Source organism: Megalobrama amblycephala, linkage group LG23 (genome assembly GCF_018812025.1).
Source record: "Megalobrama amblycephala isolate DHTTF-2021 linkage group LG23, ASM1881202v1, whole genome shotgun sequence".
NCBI classification, from domain to species: domain Eukaryota; kingdom Metazoa; phylum Chordata; class Actinopteri; order Cypriniformes; family Xenocyprididae; genus Megalobrama; species Megalobrama amblycephala.
Window position 1 is genome coordinate 4,022,207 of NC_063066.1, and position 11,120 is coordinate 4,033,326.

Below are 11,120 nucleotides of genomic sequence, written 5' to 3' on the forward strand. Positions count from 1 at the left end.
CATTCAACAGTCCCATAATACAACATTATGATTATGAGGGCACATCGATTTTTAAAAAATAACGAAGTGCACGGATAAATTCTTGATAATAAATACTACAATATTCCATAAAAAAATAAGAATTGTCAATTTTGATTTCATGCCGACTTTAATGCATTAACTAACAATGAGTAATATATTTGTTAGTATTTATTCAAGTTTATATATAGTTATGTATAGTAGATACTTTGACCTTCTGTGGTTGACGGATAGGGCTATGCACCTCCTTACAAAGATTTTCTTCACATTTGCTAAAAATTTTTGGACTTTATTTCATGCCCTATCTGTGAAAAGTGCCTTTACAGCTTCATCTAACATTACGTAGACTTAAACAGCACAGGCACCTTATCTGGACTGTCCACATCCACAAAGGGAGCCATCAGCTGCACTGCAATTACTTTATTTATAAACTCCATCTGGTTAAAACTGGACTAGTCAGAGACATGAACAAGACAGGAAGCACTCACACAACACACTGCATATGTACGCTTATATTTTGTGGGTGTTATTGCAACACTGAGAAGCTTTCTATAGCAAATCCATCCATTTCACAACTTCTGGTCACTTTTTTGGCTTTCTGTGACATCCAGTCACGGTTGTGATTTCAGGTCTATCATGCATCACAGAACATGCATCTTATTAGTTGGTACAGTCAAAAACATACTAAAACATTTGATAAGATGCTATCTTGACAGTCATGTCAGTATTGTGAGGGTGGGGAAGAGATTTTTTGCATACAAAAATGCTTTGAGTGTTCTCTATGAATGCTATTGTAGTTGTAATTAATTCATTGTTATTTACCATCACAGATGAACACTTCTGTTTTTTGTTTTTTTTGTCCAACTTTCTGTTGACTGCATTGCATCAGTTTGTAGGTATTTATAGAAGGTCCTCATATGCTTTATCAAATAAAATCCCAAGGCAAGAAATCATCAGACTTTCAGTTGATGATAATGACAAGTGATTGCAAATGAGTCATGAAGGACTACATATAACTATACTTAGATTTGTTGCTTGAGATAAATAATTATGTGTAACAAAGGAATTCATACCAGCCAGACAATGATTTAAAAAGAAACTCCAAGAGCAGCTGGAGGTTGTGTAAGCTCTCATCCGAGGACAGATCGTCTCCTTTGAAGCCGGCTGCTGGTGGCCGAATCTAAACTCACAGATCACTGTGTCTTTCATGATTTTTCAAGTGTCCACATTCATCACGCAGACCTGAGAAACCAGTAGCCATGTCTGCATTGATCTAGATCTGATCACAGGCTGACCTTAATCAGGAAAGAGCCAGAGAAGGAAATGATCAGAAAAAGTGTCAGCACACCTTATATGGCAGTGAGGTGAACATTTTGTCCTCAAAGTTGATGTGTTAGAAGCAGGAAAAATGGGCAAGCGTAAGGATTTGAGCGAGTTTGACAAGGCCCAAATTGTGACGGCAAGACGACTGGGTCAGAGCATCTCCAAAACTGCAGCTCTTGTGGGGTGTTCCCGGTCTGCAGTGGTCAGTATCTATCAAAAGTGCTCCAAGGAAGGAACAGTGGTGAACCGGCGACAGGGTCATGGACGGCCAAGACTCAGCGAAGGCTGGCCAGTGTGGTCCAATCCAACAGATGAGCTACTGTAGCTCAAATTGCTCAAGATGTTCATGCTGGTTCTGATAGAAAGGTGTCAGAATTCACACATATGGAGCTGAATAGATGCAGACCAGTCAGGGTGCTCATGCTGATGGATCCTTTCCAGGTTTCAGTGATTGACCTGATTATAAAACCCAAATAACAAATGATATTTAAAGGATTAGTTCACTTTTAAATAAAATTTTCCTGATAATTTACTAACCCCCATGTCATCCAAGATGTTTGTGTCTTTCTTTCTTCAGTCGAAAAGAAATTAAGGTTTTTGATGAAAACATTCCAGGATTATTCTCCTTATAGTGGACTTCAATGGACTCCAGACGGTTGAAGGTCAAAATGACAGTTTCAGTGCAGCTTCAAAGAGCTTTAAACAATACCAGACGAGGAATAAGAGTCTTATCTAGCGAAACCATCGCTCATTTTTGAAAAAAATACAACTGTATATGCTTTATAAACACAAATGATCAACTTGCACATGCTTCCGCTTTCCGTATTCTTCAAAAAGCTTACGCCATATGTCCTACGCCTTCCCTATTCTACTTACGGAAAAAAATGAAACTGGCGGCGTGTTCGTTCCATGAGTTGAGTAGGGAAGGTGTAGGAATACGGAAAGCGGAAGCATGTACAAGGTGATCATTTGTGTTTATAAAGCATATACAGTTATATTTTTTTCAGAAATGAAAAATATTCCTCGTCTGGTATCGTTTAAAGCTCTTTGAAGCTGCACTGAAACTGTAATTTTGACCTTCAACCGTTTGGTGCCCATTGAAGTCCACTATAAGGAGAATAATCCTGGAATGTTTTCATCAAAAACCTTCATTTCTTTTCGATTGATGAAAGAAACACATGAACATCTTGGATGACATGAGGGTGAGTAAATTATCATGAAAATTTTATTTGAAAGTGGACTAATCCTTTAAGCATTCAATGACTACCAGTGAATTTGATATGCACAGGCTCAATAACTATAATAGTGTATTTATGCTTATAAACACTGCAAGAGCTTATAGAATTGATTGGCTGTTACATCACTATGAGAATGTGGCTTCAAAAATGCATTGTCGCAATAAAAGGGAAAACTTTTAAGAAAAAGGATATTTATCATGATTTTTCCAAAGTATTGCTGCAGGCGAAAGATGCTCGTTCAAAGCATTGTAAGATTAACTAAGTTGTTGCACATGGAAAGACCACTTTATAGTCCATTATAGATTTAATGCATGTCTTTTCTGTTCGCAGTTATGTCGCTGTAGTAAAGCAGCATTGATCTGTTACATGCTGTGGATGATGATGATGAAAGTTGATGACAGCGATGAGGTCAGTTACTCATCTCTGCTGCATCACACCCACCAACACGATGTCATCATCATCATCGTCGTCATCACAAATATTACTCTCACATAATTCCACTAAACTGTATAGGTTTGAGCAAATTTCAAGAGCAGACCCACATCTATATTTACAGTGGAAATGAGAGACATTACATAAAAATACTCACTAGGACTTTTTATCCTGCTACTTTTCACACCCTCCTCTTGCCAGTGTGTTTATACACAATTCTTAAAACATGTTAATCATTTCACTCTAAAAAATGCTGGGTTAAAAACAACCCAAGTTGGGTTGAAAATGGACAAACCCAGCAATTGGGTTGTTTTAACCCAGCGGTAGGGTTAAATGTTTGCCCAACCTGCTGGGTAGTTTTATTTAACTCAACTATTGTTTAAAAATGACTGTATTGCTTAATTAAAATTAACCCAAAGTATGTTGGAAATGAACATTTATTAATCTTCAATGAATAATTATTAAACAATAAACATTTATTAAATTGCTTATTAATACATTTATATTAATAAACTATTAAACTATTAAATTTATATTAATAAAATATTAAAGCTTATTAATAAACATTCACCTTTTGTCTATTATTGTTGCCTCTAATTGCATCTGGTTTTTAATTTCCCAACTATTTTGGGTTCATTTTAACCTAGCCATATAGCAATTTTTAAACAATAGTTGGTTTAAATAAAACTACCCAGCAGGTTGGGCAAACATTTAACCCAACCGCTGGGTTTGTCCATTTTCAACCCAACTTGGGTTGTTTTTAACCCAGCATTTTTTAGAGTGTTTGTAAGAATTTTACTGTTTTAAAATGTAAAAAAAATATATATATATTTTTTCATACAACAATTTTGTGTGGAAATTAGTATACAAGACATTTGGACAGTATTTCAGAATACAGTGTCCATACTGCATTACATTCACTCTAAAAATTGTTGGGTTAAATAACTGACCCAACCTGTTGGGTAGTTTTATTTAACTCAACTATTGTTCAAACATTACTGTATTACTTGCTTAAAATAAACCCAAAATAGGTTGGAAATGAACATTTATGAATATGTTTAATGAATAATAATTAAACAATAAACATTTATTAAATTGCTTATTAATAAATGTTCATCTTTTGATTATTATTGTTTCCTCTAGTGATTATGTGTCTGATTTTTAATTTCCAAACTATTTTGGGTTCATTTTAAGCCGGACATATAGTAATTTTTAAACAATAGTTGAGTTAAATAAAACTGCCCAGCACATCGGCTAAACATTTAACCCAACTGCTGGGTTAAAACAACCCAATCACTGGGTTTGTCCATTTTAACCCAACTTGGGTTGTTTTCAACCCAGCATTTTTAGAGTGTATGTAAAATAATAATAATAATAATATTACGATGCAATAATATGACTAATAATAACAGTGTGTAAGCTGTTCTAGGAAATGATCAATATTAAACAAGCTGTTCTTCACTATATGACTCACTACTTATTCATATGATGGCACAAACTAATTTGGGGATTACACATGCAGTATTAATCATTTTATTAATATTTTATCTGATAAACCCATTAGTTGTAGATTTTCCATGTATGAAATGCACTGTGCTGTCTTTTAATCTTGCAAAACTGGCAAAAAGATTATTAAATATGCAGCAATTAACATTTTTTATAATGAAGCATTGTTTGTAAAGAACTGAACAAGTAACATCGCTGGATATCATAAATAAGAGCCTACAACCCCTGGCAAAAGTTATGGAATCACCACACTTAGAGGATGTTCACTCAGATATTTTACTTTATATCAAATAAACAAATCACAGATATGACACAACAAAGATTTTGTTCAATAGCTTAACATTCTGGCTTCAGAAAACACACCTCAAACAAATCCACTTTTGGTATTATTATCAATGGCATGTCTTTTTCCAGAGCAAGTAGAGGAAAAAAATATGGAATCATTCAATGTTGAGGAAAAAATATGGAATCATCTGTTAATTTCCATTTTAATCAAATACTGGGACAAGTCTAGAAATGCTAATTAGTCAGTAGTTAAAACAGAGTGCTTGCACCTTTATGGGTTGTTTGACTTGGCTAAGTGAAATGAAATATGGCCCCAAGAAGAGAGTTCTCATTTGAAACAATAGAATGGATTATAAAACTCCTTCAACAAGTAATTTCAGTACGGAGTATGGCCAAAGAAGTTGGTTGCTCCCAGTCAGCTGTGTCTAAAATGTGGTGCAAGTGTAAACTAAATGGGAAGGTTATGAAGCAAGACATAATGGCAGACCAAGGAAGACGTCAAAGAGTCAAGATAGAAATCTCAAAGTAATATGCAGTAATATGTATGTGAAAACGCACAACAAAATAATAGAAAAACAGACAGAATCAGGAGCCAATTTTTGGGACAGCTTGAACTTACATATAGAGCTTACTGAGCTTACATATAGAAAAGCCAAATGAAAATGAGAACTAACACTTAATCAAAAGAAAACAAAGAGAAGCAATCATGGATTCTGGATGAAAGTGTTATTCAGTGAAGAATCGCGAATCTGCACTAACTTTTGTCAGGTGCTGTTCTAATGAAACAAAACAATCAAATTTCCCAACTTATTTATGATATGGGGGTGCATGTCAGGGGAGATGACAATCATAAACTCAACAGTAAATGCACTGGTGTACACTGAAATTGTGGACACTTTTCTCATTCCATCGATAGAAAATAGGTTTGGTGATGATGAATAATTTTTTTTGGATGATAATGCATCTTGCCACAGAGCAAAGAGTGTTAAAGCTTTTCTTCAGGAAAGGCATATCAACTCAAAGACATGGCCAGCAAACAGTCCAGATCTCAATCCAATTGAAAATTTATGGTGGAAATTATAAACACTGCCAAGGCAAGCTGACCTGTCAAATGCTATTTGAGAAAGTTGAAACCAGCTTGATGGGGAATATTGTTTTTCATTAATGAAGTCCATACTTTTTTCCTCTACTAGCTCTGGAAAAAGACATGCCATTAATAATAAGAACAAAAGTGGATTTGTTTGAGGTAGGCTATGTTTCCTGAAGCCAGAATGTTAAGCTATTGAACAAAACCTTTTTTGTGTCATATCTGTAACTATAAAGTAAGAAATCTGGGTGAGCATCCTCTAAGTGTGGTGATTCCATAATTTTCGTTGTAATACAAATGTAAAAGCATGTAAGAAACACATTTGCCTAGTATAAGACTCCCCAATAGGTGGCCTCATAGACTTGATTTAGGTTATAACATCTGGCAAATCAAATATGTGAGTTTTGCATCACATCTCCTTAATTCAGGTAGGCTATCTCTTTATTTTCGGTGTTAGGTGAACATTTGCATTGAAAAAAAAAACCTGCAGGTAAATAAATGAATTAGCAATTCATTCACACAGAAGCACACTAAAGTGGAAAACTATACCAACAATAAAGAAACGTAGTCATGTAATTAATCGCCTGACCATAAAATAAAGATTTAATTAAGATGAACGGATCATGAATAATAATAGGATCGTAATTTTAGAGGGCATCGCGTGCACGTGCACAGAGTGTGCACACACTGTGTGTGACTCACAATGTTTTGCTTTCCTTCAGCATCGACTCTAAAACTGGACGACCTACTGTTAAGAGTAATTTCTCAAGCCCCTCGGGCTCGGACACGACACATCTCGGTGTTAAGTCTATTTGTCATGCCACTCGGCGTGCAATCTCGCCACGCGCGCGCAGCAAGCAAACGACGAGCATTCGTCGCGTGGAGCTCGTGCTGCTCTGGCATCCTGATGGAATAACACCTGATCTTCGACGGGATGAAGGAAGGTGCGCTACAGTCAAGTTTTCCTTCTATGAATCATTCTCTACGGACAAGACGGATCAAAGCGCAACACTATTCGGATAAATGCACAAAAGAAGCTATTATCTAACAGGTGAGGATAAGTTTTTTCTCAATGATTATAGAGCTGTTTTGTGTATGCATTCTCTTAATATTAGTTTTGTCCATTTGTTTGACTAACAGAACTGCAGGAACAGGTTATTGCTCAGTGGAATCTAAAACGTCCTCTTATTGCAAAAGGACTCCCATCTAAAAACTGTGTGCAGAGTAATTCATTGAACTTATCTGATGGATGCAGGATCACTGATATGCTACAATGATATTATGATCGACTGAACTGAACCTGAAGGACTTCATTGACCACTTTCCACTTTTTATGCAATGGAACATGAACTGGAAATATTAACTTTGGTATGAAAATGTCTTCAGATGAACCCACGGTCAGCATTACCTGACATGTGACAGGTCTGACGGACTCTAAGATGAAGTGTTCGAACGCTTGCATTGATTTTTAATGCACAGCATTATGGCAGTGATGGATTTGAACTTGACGACAGTAATTGACAGCGGTTTCATGGAACGCGACCGGTCCTCGCGGGTTCTGACCGGTTGCTTTCTTTCCGTTCTAATCCTCTCCACCCTATTTGGGAACACGCTGGTTTGTGCAGCTGTCACAAAATTCCGCCACCTGCGCTCTAAAGTCACAAACTTTTTTGTCATCTCGCTGGCGGTGTCAGACCTGCTGGTGGCCATCCTGGTCATGCCCTGGAAGGCTGTGACAGAGGTTGCCGGCTTCTGGCCGTTCGGTGCTTTCTGTGACATTTGGGTGGCTTTCGATATCATGTGCTCCACAGCTTCAATCCTGAATCTCTGCGTTATCAGCGTGGACCGATACTGGGCCATTTCCAGCCCGTTCCGCTACGAGAGGAAGATGACTCCCAGGGTGGCCTTTGTGATGATCAGCATGGCTTGGACACTGTCTGTGCTCATCTCCTTCATCCCAGTGCAGCTCAAATGGCACAAGGCTCAGCCAGCGAGCTTCTCCGAGGTCAACGCGTCTCACAGGGCTCCGCTGACGGACAACTGCGACTCCAGCCTCAACCGGACGTACGCCATTTCCTCCTCGCTCATCAGCTTCTACATTCCCGTCGCCATCATGATTGTAACCTACACTCAGATTTACAGAATCGCCCAGAAGCAGATCCGAAGGATCTCGGCTTTGGAAAGGGCTGCGGAAAATGCCAAGATCCGCCACGACAGCATGGGCAGCAGCTCCAACGTGGACTCCGAAAGCTCCTTCAAACTGTCGTTCAAAAGGGAGACGAAAGTCTTAAAAACATTGTCCGTCATAATGGGGGTTTTTGTGTGCTGCTGGTTGCCATTCTTCATCCTGAACTGCATGGTGCCATTTTGCAAGCGCACTTCGACTGGCCTCCCCTGCATCAGTCCAACGACATTTGATGTTTTCGTCTGGTTCGGATGGGCCAATTCTTCTCTCAACCCCATCATATACGCCTTCAATGCCGACTTTCGCCGGGCTTTTGCCATCCTTTTGGGGTGCCAGAGACTCTGTCCAGGAACCAACAGCATGGAGACGCCGAGCCTGAACAAGCAATGAAAAGCAATGCTCAATGTGTGAGCTCATGTCACACCATTCCTTTGCCAAGGAAATGGATTTGGGATTAAGACTCTGGGAAGAGAGCCCTCCTGCTGCGCTGGAGAGCAGGGAAAGGCGGTTGCGACGTCCCTTAAGGAAGGCTAATCTCTATAAAAAGCTATGCTTCCCCGAAGAGTGACGCAAAGGTGGTCTGTGTTCCCAGTGTCTATTTCAGACGACAGATTATTGAATCCACAAGTGACTTGCAGAAATTAGAGAAGCGATATTTTGTCAAAAGAAAACTAGTTGTTTCTTTGAATGTTTTTCAGAGGTTGAATTTGAAAGAAACTGTACAGCAATACTGTTTGTGAAGCTAAAGTGCGGGGCAAAACTCCAATACACTTGTGTATTTACTGCAAATGAGTGGATCATACCATTAATATATGAATTATCGCTGAATAAATTACCATTTCAGGCATTTCCAATAAAATTCAGTGTAATCTGAATCTAATACATCACTGCTTGATAAACATCTATCTCATCCTCTCCACTCTCATTACATTTCCTTTACATCTTGCCTTATTCATGAGACTTCACATTTTTTTCCAAAACAAGAGGGCAGATGGTCAATCATGAGATGGCCATCCCATTATTGCCATAATGAACATGTATATTGTTCTGTGGTACTTGTTCTCTTCAAAGCCTCTGATTCATTATTAAACTGTGAAAGCTAAACACTACGACTGGCAGAACAGATGGCCGTAAAATAAAAATGCAGATGTGGCCGCGTGCTCAGTTACGGTCATCAAGTAATAGATACGTTATTGTTGAGATTGTAATTATGTTCTGAAAGCGTATGGGGCCTTTAGTACAAAATAACACTGGATTGTTATGTGTCTGTGGATGTGATGCAATGTGCCATGTGATAATGTAGAAAATGAGAACGTCTGCAGCAAACTGAATGTAATTATTTGTGATGAGTCTAACTATGTGGTTAATTGAGATATTTTCATGCTTTCGCAACACATAATTTGGTGCTGATACCTATATTTCACAGTACTACAGTTATTGTTGTGGTGTTTAGAGAAATACACTGATTCAGTCGTTTAGCGTTACGATGTTGAAGTAGAATTAAATTATAGTTAACTAAGAATCGACAACTGATGAGAAAGTACATATGTAAAGCAACCATTAAGTTAATTTCATTGGCTTTTGGTCAATTAAATGTGTTCATTCTTTCTTTGCGAGCATTGTGTTTGTATGTGCAAAGCATGATCAACTTCTGGAAAAATCTTACAGTTGCGTTTCATAATTCCTCAGCACTCAATCTCTTATTTTTCATTTGATGAAACTCGAATAGGAAGCAATAGCAGACAGCAGGATCTCAAATAGGGATGGGCATATCGATATGAAGTATCAACAAAGAATATACACTAACAAGAAGCGAAACTCAATAGAACGTTCCATTGCAACACCGGCGCCCAGCAGCAGCCCTGCGTTTCCGCCAATTTGTGGTGAAAGCGAGTCCACTAGTTTCTATGGCAAGGTAAAAAGGTACATTAAAGCTGAAATCCAACCTGAATGATGACAACACAGAATAAAATACTATCGCTAGTGATCATCAAATCCTTTTAACAGTTTATTTTACAGTCTTCCACTTTTTTCACAAAACCTTCGCTCTCTAGAAACCCAGTCAGTTTGGGTTCAAATTCTTTAAAAGGCTTATAAACACTGAATTATTACCAACATATGAAATTAAATTAAGGATATGCATCAGAAAAATTGGGAATGTTGGACAATAAATATATGAATATAACAGCTTGATTTTGCAGTGTTGTCTAATGTCCGTTAAAGCAAAAGTGTCCAAAAGTGGGAATTATGCGATAACGCACACAGCAATGCATCATGTATTATAAGATCGTTATGTTTGTAGCGTGATCCATTAAAACGTACAATATATATATTTCAATTCAGACCTATTACAATTAGCCTACTCCACTAGGTCTAAAATATATTGTTCGCTGCAAACTTAAATGATGATCTTAAATGTATTAATTATTAATTTACTATTAATAAATGTGTAAAGTTGCATAAAATGGAAATACTCAATAAAGTAGGCTAACTACATTACCTCAGATGGATGAATGGTTCAATTCCACAACTGGTAAAATAAAATATATATAAGACAATACAACAGTTACTGTAGGAGCCATACAATTTACTGATGAACTTACTCTATTGCGCTTCTGATTTGGGAGTGAAATTCGCCGATTTTTGGTGCGTAAGATGTGAAGGATTCAGTGGTCCAGTCAGTATTTTCACCCCATAATGGCGGCCACTCTACCGGAGCGCCATCTAGTGGCTGTTGCCCAAAAAGTATCAGAGTGTCGCCTCTTGGGTTCTATACTCTTTGGTTTCAATATATCGATACTGACATTGAGTATCGAAAGTATCGATACTCAAATAAAAATATCAATACTAAGATGTTTTTTTATCAGTGATTTTGTTTATAAATTTAATGCATACAATATGCATTGAATTGGACAAATAACCTATGTTAGCGAATAATTGTGTAGTAGAACTATTTTCCTTCTCTGAACACACGCAAATGTTGCAAGTCAGAACCAATCAATCACACAGAGTGTTCGCTCACTGCCGACACTACATTTAAACAGGG

General features: G+C 37.6%; 1 protein-coding gene across 1 annotated transcript; it reads left to right on the forward strand.

Annotated features, from left to right (window-relative positions):
- The first annotated feature begins 5,438 nt into the window (after window positions 1-5,438).
- Window positions 5,439-8,958, forward strand: drd1a (dopamine receptor D1a). The gene is made up of 2 exons (XM_048177041.1): window positions 5,439-6,940; window positions 7,030-8,958. Exon 2 carries the CDS (start codon window positions 7,361-7,363, stop codon window positions 8,462-8,464), a length of 1,104 nt encoding a protein of 367 aa, XP_048032998.1. The 5' UTR covers window positions 5,439-6,940; window positions 7,030-7,360; the 3' UTR covers window positions 8,465-8,958.
- The last annotated feature ends 2,162 nt before the right edge of the window (window positions 8,959-11,120 follow it).

What these genes read in the sequence shown, in the direction of transcription:
- drd1a (XM_048177041.1), top strand. Translation starts at nt 7,361, where the DNA reads ATGCACAGCATTATGGCAGTGATGGATTTGAACTTGACGACAGTAATT.